At 33.5% G+C, this 20,520-nt stretch overlaps 1 protein-coding gene across 1 annotated transcript; it reads right to left on the bottom strand.

Annotated features, from left to right (window-relative positions):
* Window positions 1-5,533: 5,533 nt before the first annotated feature.
* LOC126773133 (odorant receptor 46a-like) lies at window positions 5,534-12,637 on the bottom strand. The gene is made up of 9 exons (XM_050493758.1): window positions 12,342-12,637; window positions 12,011-12,222; window positions 9,089-9,201; window positions 8,933-9,008; window positions 8,685-8,847; window positions 8,519-8,618; window positions 8,176-8,289; window positions 6,501-6,656; window positions 5,534-5,587 (listed from the first exon to the last, which is right to left on the bottom strand). Exons 1-9 carry the CDS (start codon window positions 12,635-12,637, stop codon window positions 5,534-5,536), a joined length of 1,284 nt encoding a protein of 427 aa, XP_050349715.1.
* Window positions 12,638-20,520: the final 7,883 nt, after the last annotated feature.

Here is a 20,520-nt window from a genome sequence, read left to right as displayed (position 1 = left end):
CCGTAGTTTTATATAAAGCCTAGAAGTAACGATGTATATATTTATGCAAATGCTGTTTTTTCAAACGTATAAGATATCAGTATCGCTTACAACTCTTCCAAACATCCGACATTCAACCAAACGAGTGAGCCATTTCCACGCGATACGCCACCATTAATTAAATAAAGAACGTGCTGCAGCAGATTGCTATCCGTCGGCAAACACGCAACTTCATGTTTCGCACTCTCTCTTCATATAAATAAATGATACTATCAATTAAATGCTAACTGTTTTACTTCAATACTAAACTGCGAATATATTTCAGTCTAATGTCATAGTCCAGTGATGGAGTAAATTTTTATGTGAACGCGATCTTGCGATATTAGTTTTATACATGTGTCAGAATTTCATCTGACAATGCAATTTTCTTCACGGTGTTGCCCTTCACCGAGCACGAGATGAGTTAAAAACCCTTATAAAATTCAGTGATAATTCAAACATATCTTCGTATGCGTGCATCTAACGGAAAATTGCGAGTTCAAACCAAGACAGAACCTCTGAATCTTCATGTGAATAATTTGCATGCGTGGGATGAAAATCTGCCACATTTGTAACCACCAACACTTGTTGGAGCAGCGTGGTAGAATAAACTCCGAATCATCTTCTCAAAAGGAGAGGCGGCCCAACAATGGGACATTCACAGGCTGTTACTTTAGTACTTTTTAGAATTGATATCGTATACATAACTGATGTTTTTTCGGGTTTTCGCTGTAAAATAAACATGTCTATCGCAGGTTGCTTCATACACAATGAATTCTTGTAAACTTCGAATTAAATTTTATTGTAAACATATCATATAAATCTCACATGAGATGTGAATTATAAAATTTTGACTGAAATACATTATGAATGCATAAAACTAAGCAATAATAGCTGTTTTATATTAAGAGAGACTACAGTTCAGCTATTTGTCGAATCACTAGGAACACGGTTTTTCAGATTATTTTATAAAAGTTAGAGTCAGGAATAACTTGAAAGTAGTATGAGATAAGCTTGTAATATAACGTTACGTTAAGGCAGCCTTTTGTTGAAACTTTATTGAATAAAATCTACGCCTTCATTTCTTTTCATTCGCTTCAAAGAATTATCTTTTGTTCAAAATTATAAATCGAATCCTTAATTAATAACCGTGTTGTAAACGTTTTGAGTTGATTTAATTAAATGAGGCCTCGTTGCTCTACTGGCTAGTTTATCGAACCATTCGTGAATTCTTCTTTCTATTAATTCACAGTAACACTTTGAACTTAAGTAGTTGGCAGTGTTACACTCCCATGACTTGGATAGCACGTTGGTGCTCCCTCTCTGTCAGTTCGTGTCGAATCACCGTTCCGTCGGAAATGAGAGTGAAAAAAAAGAGAGCGCTTTGTTTGGTTAAATGTTTATCAGTAATTTTCTCTTAAGACTGGCAAACAGTTCTTATATATCACGATTCACGATTCATATTTTTGACAATTATACCTATATATGTATACTAATTCTTTAAGGTCTTAATTATTTTATTTAATAAAGCATAATTATTATAATATAAAAACAGCAGTTGTAGCAGTGACAATAAAATATCTACTAAAGTAATATATTTTCAATAAAATAATGGGAATAAAAGATAAAAAGGAAAGCCCCTTGTTAGTAGATTGCAAACGTCACCGAATTCTAGGCCTTGGAATCAGGTCAGGGACACCAGCAACCCAACAAATAAATACTGATGACTATTTATTTTTCTATAAACTTTGTTACCAATACTACTTGAGTTTTACGTTTTACGCTAGTCGACCTGTAGGCATTAAAATATATACTATTTATAAAAATGTGTCTTGTAAATAAACCACGGCTGGCTAACCCTCCCCTTTTTAAGAGGAAGGATTTGGAGCCTAAAGATGGTGCTTCAGGTTTTTTATACGAAATAATATATATGTTTCTCCGCTTATTTTTTATTACGGCATTTTCTTGTATCTAGTTTTTAAATAAAACGATTTCATGGTGTCAAACCTTAATATAATATTAATTTATGTCTTGGCATATGGATTATTGCTATATTGAGGTGCTTGTGCTTAACTATTTATAAAGTAAATATTCTTATTTTAAAAAACAACAAAGCTTTAAAAAAAATAATAATAAAAATATAGCTAGCCTCTTGCAGTCAACCACTATTAAAAAGTAAAAGGAAGCACAGTATACAATTAACTATGATTAACTTCAAATAGAAATGCGACTCATAATTAATAAATATATAAAATAATATATAAACATTTAAAGACACAAATGGTGGTGTGTTAAAAGAAAAATAAATGAAAAATTGCACTCTACGTTACAATAATATAATTTCGGACAATTTCGCCCAAAAGTATGAGGTAGTTTATTTTCGCTTTTCATGGATGACGTTTATTTTTTAATTATTTTATGTAAGGACTAGCTGGTGCCTGCTACTTTCTCCGCGTGAAAATTGGTTTTGTAACACGAAAATGCTTTTTATTGTCCACACTCATTTTTTGATAAATTTATTTTCACTAGACACACGTTTCTGCTGCTTTCTTGTGTATATGGATTTTAATTTGGACTATAATAATTACGTAACACTTTTTCATCAACAGCTTTAAGTAAGCCCGCCTAGATCGGTGCAACCCACTTCGGTTGTATTATGTTAAAAAGTTATTTTAAAGTTGCATATTCTGAAGTCCTGCGTTCAAATATGAGTTACCGTTGCTTCAGCTCGGGTTGTTTGATCCAGGTGTGGCCGAATATTGACACAAACAATCTTAACGTTAAAAGGCAGTGATTCTTTTCCGGATTTTATCTGTGATCTATAGTTATATTTATATAGAGTTATCTAGGGTTATATTTATATAGAGTACGTAGGCCTAGTGTCAAATGGACCACCTAATAGTATGTGGTCACCACCGTCCATAGACTTGCAATTACTTGGTAACTAAGATGTAATTCTCTCATGCCTGGAGTTACACTGGTTCACTCACCTCTCAATTCGGTGCGATATTTTATGAGTGGGTGTTAACTACTCAGGTGAGCTTGCACGAAATCTTACCTATACCTATTTCAGTTAGAACATTATTATAACAAGATATATATATATATATATATATTTCATTTTATTACTCTAGATTTTCTTTGCCTAATTCTGCGACAGATGCCAGTAAAATCATACTTCTGTAAGTAATGTAAGTTGGCAACGTTCCAATTTTGAATGTTTGAGAAAACCGTTTCCTGATATTGAAACGAACGTAATCACAGTAATGGCTGTGAATGTAGGTGACGTTCAATTGAAAAGGCCATACCCAATATACTGCAATGTCATGGGTGGCCTATTGTTGTCAAGCAGCCTGTTGGCAAATACGACTTTATATGATAACTAGTGGTTTCGCGGTTCAACCTCGGCTAATCGTTCTGCTTTGAAGCCCTTTTCACTTATCTTATCACAATTTTTTTTAATAGGAATGTTAGATATAGCATAAATAAAACCAACCCCACGTCTTGTGAAGAACGTTTGCCTTATTCTCACTCTTTATACCACTCCGGAATGGTTTCCTCAAAATGTTTTTGACACCAACCTAATTATATATAATGAATAAAAATATATATATAATGAACCACAACTAGTACTTTAACACTCAGTGGTGGTTGGATTTTGAACCCGTAATCTTTAGCTAATATGTGCGCGTACTTTAATCTTAATGGGTCCTGTTGTCTCTCTTACGGCTTTAAGATGTTCAAAGATGTTTTTCAATATGCTATTAACAATTGAGATGGCCCAGTGGTAAGAACGCGTGAATCTTAACCGATGAACGTGGGTTCAAACCCGGGCAAGCACCTCTGAATTTACATGTGCTTAATTTCTGTTTATAATTCATCTCGTGCTTTTCGGTGAAGGAAAACATCGTGAGGAAACCTGCATGTGTCTAATTTCATCGAAATTCTGCCACATGTGTATTCCACCAACCCGCACTGGAGCAGCGTGGTGGAATAAGCTCCAAAACCTTCTCCTCAAAAAAGGAGAAGAGGCCTTAGCCTAGCAGTGGGACATTTACAGGCTGTTACTGAATTAACAATTGTCCGTAGGTTTTTTCTCACGCTTTTGGAATGACAAATGTTCCAAGAATTGATGTACAGTTAAGCAACGATCCTTAACCACTTGGTTGGTAATGCGGTCAGTAAACGTCAGCTGGCCTCTCGCCAAGTGCTCTGATATTTTACAATCAATGTGCTGCATGCAAATAAAGGTCTACATTTTTCTTATTTTACATTGAGAATTGGAACATCAGGATAACGAGTAAACTTACTGTCATCGAATAAATTTCGAATATGGTATAAACTTAAAAAGTTTTTTCTTTAATCATCTTAGAAGACAAACGCCAATTCATCTGGAATAGAGAATAACAAAGTGATGTGATGATAGAATGATGAACGTATAGTTTCCCATCGTAAACATTTTAGGAAACATCTGACTTTATTGTTATTGCTATTATTGAAAATTGTCTTTAATTTAAAAAAATACCACACTGAGCTACTTTCAACGATTCTTCTAAGGTCGGTTTGTTACCAGCTTTTACTTTGAATATTAATAAGTAAGTACCAGTGTGTAAAAAGCCGGGTTGGCCTCGTGGTTGGAACGCGTGAATCTTAACCGATGATCGTGTGTTCAAACCCGGGTAAGCACCACTGCATTTTCATGTGCTTAATTTGTGATTATAATTTATCTCGTGCTTGACGGTGAAGGAAAACATCGTGAGGAAACCTGCATATGTCTAATTTCATTGAAATTCTACCACATGTGTATTCTACCAAACCACATTGGTGCAGCGTGGTGGAATAAGCTCCAAACCTTCTACTTAAAAGGGAGAGGAAGCCTTAGCCCAGCAGTGGGACATTAACAGGCTGTTACTGTAAGTGTACCTACAGTTCTTATATTGAATAAAGGAATTGGATTTTGAGCCAGGAGGAGAATCAAATTAAATAATTCTTTAATCAATTAGACTTATAACCGCACTTTTGATTTGTCATGTAATACTTCTATTAAGTTACTTCTTTCATCCCTTTATTTACAGATTCAGTCAAATACAACTTTATATTTATGAATATCCTGTTTGAAAATCAACAAATACTAACTTATTATTTACACGCTTTTTATTATCTATATAGGCATATGTTAAATATTATACCCTACTTATCGAAGTTTTTTTGTTGACATAAGATTTAAATTTATTAATAATTTTAAAGTTATTAGCAAGTATACTCTGCAATGATTTTTAAGAAAAACCTTGACTTTTTACCGGCTTAGTGTTTTTTGACGTGTCTAATACACGACACTGACAGGGTCGAAAGAAAATACTTTTATTTTAATTTCGTTTATTTACTCATTTATTTAGTGTTACTAAAAATTATAATGTCAGTGATGATATTTATCAATATACTATGTAAATTTTGACGGAATAACTACAAATATTAATATGCAAATTTGTATTTGTTTAAATTAATGAAATTTAATTTATCTCTTCATATTCCTCATCACCGCAAAAGTCTTATATGACCAGTTGATAAGCTGAAACATAACAACGTAAAATTTAATTATTTCATACACGATTAATAAACTCATTTTTCTTTGATCTATATTTATATATCAATAAAACAAAGCTAGTTGAGTAAGTTTGAACCTTTGAACGCTCTTATATCGAGAACTGCCAGACTGATTTGTATAATTCTATATTTATATTGACGCTATAACCCTTTGAAGTGAAGAGGTAAAGATAAATGACAACTAATATGTTAAAGTGTATTAAACAAGCGCTTATATAGTACAATCAAATCCAGAGATACATTGTCCTGTGTATGTATATACCAATTGTTATAGCGATCGCGTCTATGTAAAGCGCCTATCTAAGTTGACACAACAAAGTGGATACAATTATAATTATATACGCCCTTATGGTGGCTTCCCACGGTGCGAAATTCTAAGGACTATTCACACGCGACCAACGACCACGGACAGCCACGCACCGCACCAAGGCTCTTCCAACGGCACTTGTCAGTCAATGTCAATCTTAAGATTCGAAGTAATGTTGTCATTCCAAAATGTTAAGGGAATGAGAACCTATTGCAGCAGCTTAGGCTGCATTCCGCCGCAGTTTTGAGGTTACGCACCCGAAGCCAAGCAACAGACTTTCACGAAGCGCTGGTACGGGCTGGTTTGCGTCCGTCCGTTATATCACGCGCCATGGGAAGCAACCATTATTTTATTTTGTAGCGTGTGAAAAGTTAAATATATATATATTTTTTTACTTGCTTATATTAGTAATTTGACATCAAAAGAAGACAAAGTTGTATGCTATACCCCTACCATACAACGTTTGTTAGTAAGGAGGCTATTTAGTATAATTCTAAAAAGCCCCCTAACTAAAAATGTCTATGATTAGTCAGAAATACTTTGAAATTTGTATTTCATCAATAATTCTTACATAACTATAAGTATCCAGTGATAAAGTAAAAATCTTCCCAGCAGTAACCCGCAGAGGGCGTTGACAACGTTCAAGAAATATCACAATGTACATTGTAGTCTTGAGGTCTGTCTTTAGCCAGGGCCCATCAAACGCAGCTTGGCGTAACTCAAGACTCTGTAATACAGCTAATTAAAATTAAATAACAATATATATAAACAAAAGTAACACGACCTTATCTTTTATCTGTTTTAGGGTTTGTTAATAAAAATTCCGCAGACTATACTTGATTTGCCACTAAGCGGGCTTCAATTAGTTATTAAAAATAATCTTATTACTAAGCCTGTTGCTATGTTTCGATGAAATATATTTGACAAGAATACATGGATTAAACGATTGCTGGGTCTCGTGTAAGAACTAAGAAAAAGAGTGACTACCGAGTTTCTTGCCTAGTCTTCTCGGTAAAATCCACATTTCGAATCGGTGGTAGCGCTTGACAATTCAAAAGTACTTCTAAAGATCTGTTTGAATAAAAATATTTTCACTTGATTGATGAATTATGTACTGCTACTATTATCTAATACTACTTTTATAATAATATACTTTTAATTATTTTTTTTATAGAATAGGAAGGTGGACGAGCATATGGGCCACCTGATGGTAAGTGGTCACCAAACGCCCTTAGACATTGGCATTGTAAGAAATGTCAACCATCGCTTATAGCCAATGCGCCACCAACCTTGGGAACTAAGATTTTATGTCCCTTGTGCCTGTAATTACACTGGCTCACTCACCCTTCAAACCGGAACACAACAATATCAAGTATTGCTGTTTTGCGGTTATAAATTCAATATACCGGTCTCCTTAGTGATTATTAAATATTTAAAAAAAAATAAAACAATGTTTAAAATATTATACAAAACAAGACCAGTCATGATCCTAACGTTCTTAAAGTAAGAGTTGTAGCTAAACAATTACACATTTATTTTATGAATTAATTTCCTGTGCTTTATTTTGTGATATCTTAATATCTTCTCGATACCTGGGTTCTATATCGCTACCAACGGCTATATGATATATATATGGGTTCCTTCAAACGAGGCGTGAAGAGGCATCTTGCGGGCCGGCAAGGCGGGGACGGCTAGTACAGAACATTCTTCCCGACTGTACTGGCCGTCGTCGCGTTTGGACTCTACTACCACTTACCATCAGGTGGAGTAGAGTCATTTGCCATCCCGGGGCATATAAAAAAAAATATATGATGATCCGATTATTAAGTGGAGTAAGGTTTCGTGGGCTTTGATTGCAATAATTATTGATTATTGATTTAATTACATAATGTGCAAATACAATAACAGAAAAAGCTCAATATTGTTAATTTATCAATTAACACACGAATATTAACAAATTTTAACATTATGCTAATGGAAGAGTAATTTCGTCGATATTTAAAATATTTTCACACCAGAAAATATGTCGTTCTTATTAATAAATTCAACCTATTTGACTAGGCTATAAATATATGCTTAAAACGAATCTCCGAATACGTTACAGATATTTCAGGTGAAAGTTTTAGTATATGTTTTATCGTCGCTCCGTGATATTTCACATACATGACATTTTGTAATATATAGTCCGCCAGGTAACGTCGAAAATAAAATACGTTTTACAGCGATGAATAGAAGAGACGGATTACCTTTAATATTAACTCGTTGCCGAACCAACATAGTATGAAAACTTCAATCAACATACAAGTCAAGTAAATGGCCATCCATACGATTTGCATAAGGTGACTCCTAGGATTTTCGATCTAGAAAATTATAAATCTATATTTATCTTTTTTATGTGAACAAGCCATTTGATGAAATGTATATAATCTTGTGAGTGATAGTAAATAAATAGGTTGCGAAAAATCCAGCATGTATAAAATTCTGCATCACGTGTACGCGGAATAGGGTCTAAACCTGTAGAAGGTTGTTAAGAAAGAAGTATTTTATGTGACTAGTGAAGAATATCTTTATTCTATACAAAATGCTTACCGATAAAAATTGTAATCCTACTAAGCAGAGTACCATGACGCTCAGCATGAATTGCAGCGCAGAAGCTAAGCTGAACGAGCTCTCGATCATTGACACGTATCTAAGGAATCAATAACAATAAAGGAACGATTTATTGGAGTAACGCCAATAAACTGTAGTCACCCACCGTATGATTGCGTTATGATGAATAATGCTTTTCTTTAAAACGCTTTGTATGTAATAGTTTCTACCACGTGATTCCCGATTCTTTCTAATATCTCTTTTATATTTGCGATCAGCTAAAACTTCGAAATTTCGAAGATTGAATGTTAAGATTTCAATTTGACCGACTGGAACAACAGGAAAAGATAAAATTTAAAATTAACTAATCATTAAAAGTTTTAATAAAATAAAATAAAATGGCATTTGTCTGACTAGCGGATGCCACAAAGGCAGCTAGAATTGTGTCCATCACGCCGTCAATGATACAAGTGGCGGGCTTGTAATATATCTGGAATCATAAAATATATATTAAGAAAAAATTAACAAAATATATTTAGCGATCTTATCATAACGGTGGGTGGTACGCACATGATGAAGATAAATTATACCATACATGGGAGATTTGTAAACATCAACATATGGATATTCCACATTTGTTGGTAGTATTTCGAAGTTTTCGGTGAACGGCATGACAATTCCAACTGAAAAAAGTGTAATTTATTAACCTTTAGCCGCCTACGAGTGGTCTGAAACGGCACGAATAGTCGATATTTAAAGGTACCTACGAATATATTAACCCTACTCTCTCTATCCTACCTTTGTTTAAATTGTCACAGTAGCTATGACTTATATTGATGATAATAAAAACATGTGTAGTTATTATTCGCGATTTCCGAAAACAAATAAATATAAATGTTTGCAGTTAACTATTTAATTTTATTTGAGAGAGAGTTTATTTTTATAGAATGCTAGTACATTAACATCCACTCATTCATTCATTGTGTAACGATTCAAGTGCTCCTCAGAAACTACTTGAATAAAGTATACTTTGATTTCAGGAATATATCATCAACCATAATATTTTTGATGGTGTTGCCAGTCGAAAGTAATATTGATTGGGAAGAGTTTTAACTGTTACATGGTGTATGTTTATTTAAACGTTCATGGTAAATGTATATATTATGTTTTAATTAACGTGAAACATTTATTTGCGTAACTTAAGAGATAAAACCGACTCGTATGTCGCGATGGTAATTTTTGTTTATAGTATAGGTAGGCGGACGAGCAAATGGGCCACCTGATAGTAAGTGGTCACCAACGCCCATATTTGGATTATGGGAGTTAGGGAATAAGAGTGCACCTGTGTTTGCGCACACACTTGTGCTCTATAATATCTCCTGCGTAGTTGGCTAATCTCTCTTGAGATTGGCCGCCGTAGCCGAAATCGGTCTGGAGGACATTTTTATATACTTCTTCGTTATAAGTTATAATAAATTGAAAAATATATTAATTTTATTAATAATATATATTAGTTTTCTTGAATTATAAATTATTTAAACAACCATCGATTTTGATATTTCATATCTGCACGGCGTTTCCTGACGGCCACATATCTTATTTATTAATTCATTTTTCATGTAATTCGTGTTACCTTCTAAAGATATGTGACGTTTATTATTTTGTATTCCTTGAAACTATGTTCTTGTTTTTTGTGGACAATGTACATATAGTGTATCTTTTTTTTTGGATCTTGCAGAAATAACTCATTTACGCGTTTCCTTCAAGAAGTGGGGAGGATACGAGGGACGCCGACGCCGAGTGCACCGGATACCCGTTAAAAACCAGCAGTACCCACTCCGGCTCTTGAAGGGTCGTCACAACGCTCCGACGGCTGAAGAGCGTTGGTGTATTTAAAAACAACTTCTTGGCTCGGATATCTTTGGTCGGGTTCCTATTTCATTTGACTGTTACATATTTCTACTGAGGGTTACATATTGCTCCGATGTTTGTGCACATATTTGTACTCTAAGATATATCCTGCGTACTTGACTAGTCTTTAAGCTTGACCACTGTTTAGCTAAAATACGTATATATAAATAAGTATGTAAAGCCCTTTACAATAAATAATTATTATATTTAAATATATTATATACAAATATACAATAATATTTAATTATTATATATAATATTAAATTTATTATATACAATAATATTTAAATATATTATAAACAAATATATTTTATATTATAAACGTCTAAAGAGTTTGAATTATATTTATGAAAAAATTATAATTTTCAAATTAATTAGTTAATTCTTTTTTACTTCTATTGTCTCTTCTTCTTTCTTTTTGTTATATCACATTGTTCTCGTACATTACATGTCTCAAACGAATTAAAATCGTATTTATTATTTTACCTGAATATTCCAAACAACGACTTTAGACAATTTCGATGAGGAAGTCTTCAATTTGTCTCAAGAAAATAAAACTCAACTATTATAAGTTAGTCATTTTAAAAAAAAATGGTTGAACTCAGCATACAGCTCGTTAATATGGTTATGCATTTCAGTTCAGATTGAATGCCCGGTTATAGTTTGTTACTGTGAGTATCAATTGCATCAAGTATTTTTAAAGGATACTTTTAGATTTGCTCGTCCAAAGTGAATGTTCAAGATTGGAAGAACTTCCAATGGCCTCGACAAAGAATTCGCTTAATTTAACTTTGAAATGTTGATATTTTTTTATTCAACTTTAGTACTGCGAGATGAGTACCAATTTTCCATAATTTCAATGTTTTTATTATGAAGCGGAAGTTTATTTATTTGCCTTCGTTCAGAAATTAATGCATTCAAACAAACTTCTGAATAATTAAATAGCCTGTTTATTGATTATATAATAAATCATACAAAGTTGCTCTCATCCCATTTATTTGGGGTTGGCGTGTGTGTCCTGCTTCAAAAATATTTGGTAGTTTTTAACGGCTGTTTACCTAATGCAAATCCTCTGTGAAAATATTTTGGCTGGTGGTCTAGTTTACCGTCACCGTTCGTTTATTTAACAGTTAATTGTTGATGCGACACTTACGGATTGAGGTGGGTTGGCTCTTACTATTCTACCGAAAACAAAACGGCTTATATGACATTCTCATAAAATACATATTTTTTTCGCTTTCAAATGATTAAAAAGTTATTCAATTTTAACGTTGGAAAATTTGGTGTGAGTGCCATTTGGCCTGTCCATGTAACAAACTCTCGTTTACCGCTTGAAGTAAAGTATATTAAACTACTTTTGAAGCATTTTTAAACGGATAGAATTTAATCAAACTAACCTTATGTATTCATTAATGTATACATACACACACATATATGTAAAAATAAACATCCTTCTAAAATAGATTCAACTGAATGTGATGTGAGTATGTGGACTTTAATATTACAAATTATTAAATATACGAGCGAGCCCGCGGTAGCTCTTACTCGTAAAACTATACAAAAAACAAAGTGCCCGTTTACCAGAAACCGCCCCGACACACATTGTAGAATAGTACGTCATTACGAAACGCGCTGTTTTAATGCTTTTCCTCAAAATCTCTCTGTGTTCACTCTCTTCCGGCTTGAATTCATCGCAATGTAGGAATTTCAAAAGACTTAAAATTTTTCTCTTATTTAGCCAAAATACTGCTATTTTGAAATACGTGTACATTTCACTTAGGAACAAGTATAATCTGTAAAAAAGGGCAGAAATTATACTTTTACATTTTGCTTAAACTACAATAGATAAGAATGCAAAGATTTAAGTTAAAATTAAGAAAAAGTAATTAAAGTAATTAAGTATTTTGTATACCCTTCTGCAATATCGCCAATGTTTTCCTGTCTTCTGAGCAAGTAAACAATTTCTCCAATACAAGGTAAGAAGCATACGAGCCACAGCACGATTATTGTATAGACTAGATGACACCAGAAGCTGAAACTACAAGGCCTAAAACTATGATACCACATGCCATAAAACTTAAGCCAGTAAATATGGACGTCATGATATAAGCGGGGATTCAAGTCATCCCATGACTCAATCACGCCGTATGGTAGATAAGGCTTTAAAGCCGAAAATTTATCTTGCATTTTTTTTAAAACCGCTTTCATTTCAACTGTTAAACCGAACTAGAGACAAGCCTTTATAATGTTGTATGAAAAATGAACTTTTCAATCACGGCCATTCTATATCTACGTATAAAAGCGAAATACGAACACCAACCACTTAAAACAAAATACACCGTTAAGGGGAAGCGCTTTACTTTAACTTGGGTTTCACTTTAACGTGTTGTTGTAAGACAGACATACATCTCTCACGGCTGAGCATAGGTTTCTCATATTTAGCAAAAGGTTTGAAGCTTATTCCGAATCGCTGCTCTACTGCCCGCTGATGAATATAAATTTAGTCGAGTGTCTTGTCAATTGTCTAGATATAGGTAGATCTGGGTTACACTTGTACACTATAATATGTCCTGCGCAGTTCTCTCTTGACATCTCTCTTGAGATTGGTCACCGAGTCCGAAATCAGGAAAGCCAACGAAATTTCATCTAACATTTGTTGTTTTGCTTCACCACTGAGATTTATTATAAATTAAACACAAAATCTGTAGTATCTGTAGAATCCACATATTATATCCAATAGATATGGGCATCAACATAAATTTTATAAATACAAGGAATAAATGGCTTTTATGTACGTAAAGTTCATTCAGGCATTTTTTGCTAATCTTTGGTGACCTATCATTTTTTTTTAATTTAATAGATAGGCGGACGAGCTAATGGGGCACCTGATGGTAAGTGGTCACCAACGCCAAATATACATTGTCATTGTAAGAAATGTTAGCCATCGCTTACATTGCCAATGCGCCACTAATCTCGGGAACCCTGTTACGTCCCTTGTGCCTGTAATTACACTGGCTCACTCACCCTTTAAACCGGAACACAACAATACCAAGTACTGCTGTGTTTCGGTAAAATCTCTGATGAGTTGGTGGTACCTACCCAGACGAGCTTACACAAAGTCCTACCACCCGTAAAATATATTTCTTGGAATTTACTAACTTCGAAAACTATTTGATTTTTTCTATTAGGAAATGTACTAATGAAATGTATTTATATAATACTTTCGTGCTGTGACTGAGCCGCCCATCTCATCATTACTAATGTTAAAAATGCGAAAATAAGTTTGATTGCTTTTGTTTGTTACACTTTCACGTCTAAGCTACTCAACCGATCGTTATCATTATCATATGTCATGTTGTCTGGGGTACAAAAATGTATATAGGGTACTAGTTACCTCTCCCTCCTCCCGTCACACGCAGGCCAAGCTGCGGGCAGAAACTAGTCATCTACATTTCCGTGTAAACTTCAAGAATAATCGAAAGGTGAATCGTATGATGTAATAATAATTTAACATTTTTAAGTTATTCAGATCAAAATAAAGCCCAGATATTATTATCATATAAAAGGAACAAACTTTTTATTTTATGTCGTTATTGCTCCTTAAAGGGTTAATTTAATATGTCTCCGAAAGCAATTATTATAATTACCACAGCGATGTAATTATATTCAACATAAGAAAACGTAGCGCTCTCTTAAGTATGGATAATTGTATTATCAAAGACGTTGTTGGAAATATATTATTTTCAGGCAAAATAAAGGACATTTTACTTTTTGCTACTATCGCTGAGAAAACTTAGTAAGTCACTTTACCACAACAAACGCTTTTAACTTTGATGTAATTTTTATAGTATTTATTTCTACAAGAACTTCAGTACTACCTTTGTAACGTATGATGGTTCTTTCTCTGACGTAATCGACTTGATACAATTTTGATATAGGAAATCAGAGAATGCATTTTTGGAATTCAACGGGAGTTTGCCAATTTACAAACATAAAAAAACAATAAAATCAGCGAATCTTTAAGACCATATAAAGTTAATTTTATGCGGTTCAGCGGTAGAGTGTTATTTATTACATTTAAGAAATCATTATCACGTGTTCTACCGAACGGTTGATTATCCGACAATCCAGCGCTAGTCGAAACAAGTTACCCACTTCCACGCGATACGCTGCTATTAATTAGATGCTACGTGCCGTTTACGATCTGTCAGCGAACACGCGACCTTGTGTTGTTTAACGCATTGAATTAAAAGAAAAAACTTCTTTTGAAAAACGAGCTCCTCAAATATTTCATTTAAATACAATTAAACTTATGATATTACATCTCCGAAGTTCGACTTTACTATTGACAACAAACTTATTAACACCGATTTTGACATGGATGACGCAACTCTCTTCTCGTCGGCCTCGTTGGTCCAGCCAATGCCTCGAAAATCACTTAAAGTTGTTGGTTCTGAGCTTGACTTTTCGCCGAATGTGTTACATTAATTTGATTTTAAATAAATATAGGAAACACTCATTTTGCAGAGAATCACTGTTAAGTGAGTAAATTCATTAATACGTTTAGATTATATTTAGATTTGCATTTGATTAAATCGGATACTTTTTTGGGCCCCAAAGCTCTTTCCATTTGAAAAAAGTTATTGCGACATGATACACGGCCACTGGGACAGCAGAAGAGCAGCACTCAATCTTCCGCCATTGGTGATATTAAAACAAGTTTTACTTCACTGATATATGTCATTCTATTTCCGGACTGTTATATATATAAACACAATCGGACCGAAAGATCAAAAGGCTAGTTATATTGAATATTGTATAATATAATTTTATATGTCAATATTGAATTTGGTTTCTCTATTATTGTATATATTGAATAATGTTACGTTTGTATATTTTAAAAAACAACATATAATTCAGGAATTACGATCTTTATACGTTTATTTATTATTTAATGAACAATGTATACAGTACTTGTTAAAAAAACTGGTGAATAAGGCACGAGGTTTCCCCGATAACTACCTATTAAGCCAGACAAGCTTAGAAATCCAAGGTCCCACGAAGATATGTTTTGTCTCGCTACAAAATGTAACCGCTGATATAATAATGCAATGCATTATTTTGTTTTATAAAAAAAATACTCGTGACAAAAAATGTGTCGTATGAAATAAAATTATATCTACGCGAGCGAGATCAAGAGCAGAAACACGTAATTTATGAATAAAGTTATATCAATCCGCTGGATTAAATTGAATACGTTAGTAATAACTTCAAAATATTAAACCTAACATCGGTAAATATTCCAATTTGCTTAATTGTACATTTTAATTTTAGACCTAAATGGAAATGTATACAAACACAGATTTATCAAATAATAATAATTGAAAGCCAAATTATTATTTTTATTATTAAAAATGATTATACATTTGTGATAATAAAAATAATAATTATATCCTGGGACATTATTCACACACGGCCATCTGATGCCAAACTAAGCAGAGCTTGACTATGGAAACCAGACAACTGATTTACTACATATACTACTTTTCTTTTGTAAATACATACTTACATAGATAATTACAGCCAGACTCAGGACAAACAAACATGTTCATGCACACAAATGTCTGTCCTGGGTGGGAATCGAACCCACAACCTTCGGCGTGAAAGGCAAATATCTACCAACCACGCCAACCAGCCCGTCAATATAATGGGTTATGATGATTATCAACAGAGTTGTCGATCTAAATGTTACGTCTATTGCCTCTATGAAAAGGATCGTACTGGGCAGCAAAAATTATGTCTAAGTTGATCCATCCTTTTTCATATATATATTTTGTTGTATATTTTTTTATTAGTCAATTTAAATATTAAAAGCTATATATTAGGTTAAGATATTTTATTTTTATTTTTGTGCATGCTGTGTTCTTCTTTAAGTAATTATTGCACTTGAAATATAATTTACTTTTGTTATATTATATTATTTTAATCAGTGTACACATTGTCGAAGGACCAAATAAAATAAATAAATATAAACCAATCGATACATTACTAATGCGCCAACCACGGGTTCCAAGCTACCTATATTAAGCCTGTAATTATATTCACTCCCTCGCCATTTAAGGCGTGAATACGTTTGAGGTGATACGATATAGCCCTCATTTAATTTTGTTATATTGTCGTTATCAAAGTAATATTAAATTATATAGAAATACCATTCCGTCGCTTCAAAAACAAAATAGAAACAATTAGAAGAAAATGAAATATTCAAACAGAGGTTCTGTTTTTGTAGTTATTACTTTATCTTCCTGATCGAAATTTAAACAAATATATTAGATTTTTAAAAACCGTAGATGAATTTTGAGAATTAAAGATTTCGTTAATTAATAATTAATTAATAAAGATTAATAAAGATAAATAAAGCAACGTACGAAGCCGCGGGTAACTGGTAGTTTAATACAAAATACCGTTTTCTAAATAACTTATCATAAAGGTGCTGAGCAAAATCCTAAATAAATATAACAAATCCGATTATAAAAAACAGAGAACGTTTATACAACACGTGACACGAAAAACGTTTTCATTCACGAATTTCCAGATATTTATTTTTTATAAATGTTATGACGGCGTTTTCTACACAACTTTTCTTATAAATCTATTTAAAGCAAGCAAGCGAACAAAGAGGCAGCCGCAAAAAAGTCTCTATTTTGGACTGATTTAATGAATTGATATTGTTCACTCATTTATTCAATAAGCCATTCGCGAGACACTCGAGTGAAGTTGATTAGAGCACCAAAAGTGCCTTCATTATTATTAACAATTCAATTTTATTAATTACTTTCAATATTATTAATTAAGGTATCAATAACTCACCAATATACTCGGCCGCTCTACTCGATCCCTTGGGTCACTGCCGTCCCCACTCGTAACTCCAGCTTTACGATTATATCAAAAGATATTTGGAATAAAAGTAATTTCTAGAAGTTCATATTTTCATTTTTTCAACAATTATATTTATTTCGAATATCCAGCAGTTGGTCAATTTTAAAAGAAATTAGCAATGCCTGTTTCAAAGTAATTGCTACACTAAGTGATATCAGTTTTGTACATTTTTTTCATCTTATTAATTGTGATGCTATTAGAGAGGAGCGACAATAACGTAAGTGATCAGGAGCAAAACTGCTTTTGGCTTCGGCGGTCGTATGATGATGTACAGTAAGTAACCGTAACCGTAACAGCCTGTGAATGTCCCACTGCTGGGCTAAAGGCCTCCTCTCCTCTTTTTGAGGAGAAGGTTTGGAGCTTATTCCACCACGCTGCTCCAATGCGGGTTGGTAGAATTCACATGTGGCAGGATTTCAATGAAATTATAAACATGCAGGTTTCCTCACGACGTTTTCCTTCACCGTCAAGCACGAGATGAATGATAAACACAAATTAAGCACATGAAAATTCAGTGGTACTTGCCAAGGTTTGAACCCACGATCATCGGTTAAGATTCACGCGTTCGAACCACTAGGCCATCTCAGCTTTTTATGATGATGTCCTCCTATACTATTTAGATCGCAGCAGCTAATCAGACACGGTCAGAGAGTGTTCAGATGCAAGACCAACGGTTTGACGTGCTTTCACAGAAGTACTAACGCTTCCAACCGTCCGGTTTGTACCGGATATTTCTTGACATAAACTTTTTTACAGGTTTAAAAGACTACAGGACAACTCGGGTTCGAATCTAGGGCCTAAGAATCAGTAGTTTAAAGTTATCCATAGAGGCTGATCTGTCATTATACATTTATTATTTACACAACTACAACATTTGTGCTTTGCCAATTAATAACAACAAGGTTGAGTGCATCAGTGAACATGAATAAAGAAATTCTTTATAACAACGTAGAATGTGGTTTGTTTCAATTACACTATAAATATTTTATGTGACAATTGATATTAATACAATCAACTACTTTTATTAAGTTAACTTGTACAAAAGCAAGTTATAGTGCCGATCTTATAAAACTTTCAGACACATTTATTTTTGTATTTTTGTGGAGTTTCTTAATTTCTACATAAGATATAATCTATTACGTTATCTTACATTATACTAGTATGGTTTATGAATTATCAGATATGGTTAATATTGTTCATATATATCTCTTTATTATATGTCTTTCGTGTTTCGTGTTGCTATGGGCAAAATTCTCTGTGATATTGGGTTTCCGGGTTGCCATAGTCTCTTTTTAATAAACTAGCAAATGATGTTACGAAATCGGATGAGCGGATCAAGTATTTAATTCCTTTTTTTCCATCCGGTCGGATATGACGTCACTAATGATCGCAGGCGAGCTTGGTGGACAGTTTCTGCACTAACTGTCGTGGCATGGGCTTGGCTTGGCTAGTTTGTGAAAAAAGAAGTCGAAGAGAAACTATAAAATTTTAATAATTATTTTTTGACATTTTATAATTACAATCTAATTTTACGGCATCTAAGCACAGTTTAACAAAACTTTATACTACATTATTTATTTTATAGTGAACAGCAGCCCGATAGCGCCGACACGTGGTATGGTCTGGTGCTGGACGGCTGAATATCAGCGCATTCAACAAAGTCATGTTGGCAGCGATCCAAGTTGTCAGCAAAACAAAATCTTTATTATTATTTGAACCATTAGTACCATTTACATTGCTCTCTTAATATCAGATCAGTTCCAGTAGTCTTATTCTTCCACTTGGTAAGTATTATTAAATCAATAACAGTAAAGAATCTGCAAACTACTAAACCACGCGACTTTTATATACAATAATAATGCCAGCTAGCGTCGTCTATCGGATCGAGATTTGTTGATTTTCTATTTTGGCAACGAGAGCTTATATTATGAATATGAGACGTTTTCGTCCATACACAATATCTCAATGGCTTTACTACAACGCCAGCTTTACTAGCTTGGCTATCAACCGCCATCTTAACAAAATATGTTGTGTGAAAATAACCTCAATACACACACAGTTACTGAAACACTAACAGACCAACGATTATATATTTTACTAACAAAACACGCGCCTTCACTGGCGTGAAATTCAGTTTGTGACGAAAATCCTTTAAAATCTCCATTTTAAGTACATAATGCCTATTAAAATTATACATACATAACATTTTAATTATTAAGTAGCGGCGGTTATATAAAATACGAACATGATTGTTCTCGTTTTGGTAGCTCGTAGCACGTGACGTTATAACTTTTGATAGACTGATTGATTTTGATAAAATAACGATATACTGTGTATACTACGATTACGTGTGTAATTTAATTGAATATCATTTTCGCGTTCAGGCATTACATCTGCCTTTTGAAATTGATTCAATTGCAATAATTTGTTCGATGAAGTATTTTAAATAAATAAAGTAACGTGCATTTATACCTAGTATTCTGTCGCAGGTATTTGTCACTGGTATATAAATGTAGTATCGCGTTGAGGAGAGGAGAGGAGGCCTTAGCCCAGCTGTGGGACATTATGTAGGCTGTTACTGCTATCACGATGTATTCAGTCAAATCAAAATCATTGATTCAACATAGAAGCACTACGCTTCCTTATTGATTCAAATTCACACAATCAAATAAGAAACTAGTATCGGTATGCTCCGCATCTACAAAGCGTTTGTACGCGCAATCTTATACATGAACTTTCAGTGTTCTCACTCTTAATCTCCAACACTTTATATTTATCGTATTTGTTTGTCTTTTTATTAAATAAAGTTATATATATTATTATAAGCTGTAACGCCATCCTACAGGTACTCTTAACGGTCGATTGTACACTAAAGTGAAATGCAACATCACCCGAACCGAATGTACCACAGTCTGGTCTATTAGGCGGCAAATCGAACACAGTAATCGTCTCACATAATGTTCTCAGCTGCGGCGCTAGTTGGCTTACTCCCTAACCATAGTTTAATTCCTGAGTCCTGTAAATCGTTAACTACTGATCCGAATAGTTCCGAAGCTTTCCATTCTGACATTAATGGTATTATATTCTATAACGGATACTACAATAATAATTATAAATTCTATATTAAATTAATAGAAACTGAATTGTGTTAA

The sequence above is a fragment of the Nymphalis io genome, chromosome 14 (assembly GCF_905147045.1).
Source record: "Nymphalis io chromosome 14, ilAglIoxx1.1, whole genome shotgun sequence".
NCBI classification, from domain to species: Eukaryota; Metazoa; Arthropoda; class Insecta; order Lepidoptera; family Nymphalidae; genus Nymphalis; species Nymphalis io.
The sequence above is the reverse complement of the archived record's forward strand: the minus strand, read 5'-3'. Positions and strand labels throughout refer to the sequence as shown.

Excerpts from the sequence above, each read along its gene's own strand:
- LOC126773133 (XM_050493758.1), bottom strand. The coding sequence starts at position 12,637 with ATGAAAGCGGTTTTAAAAAAAATGCAAGATAAATTTTCGGCTTTAAAG. Across the intron at positions 9,009-9,088 it reads GTATAATTTATCTTCATCAT|ATATATTACAAGCCCGCCAC; the intron begins GTGCGTACCACC and ends TTATGATTCCAG. Across the intron at positions 5,588-6,500 it reads CACTGGATACTTATAGTTAT|CTTATCAACTGGTCATATAA; the intron begins GTAAGAATTATT and ends GTTATGTTTCAG.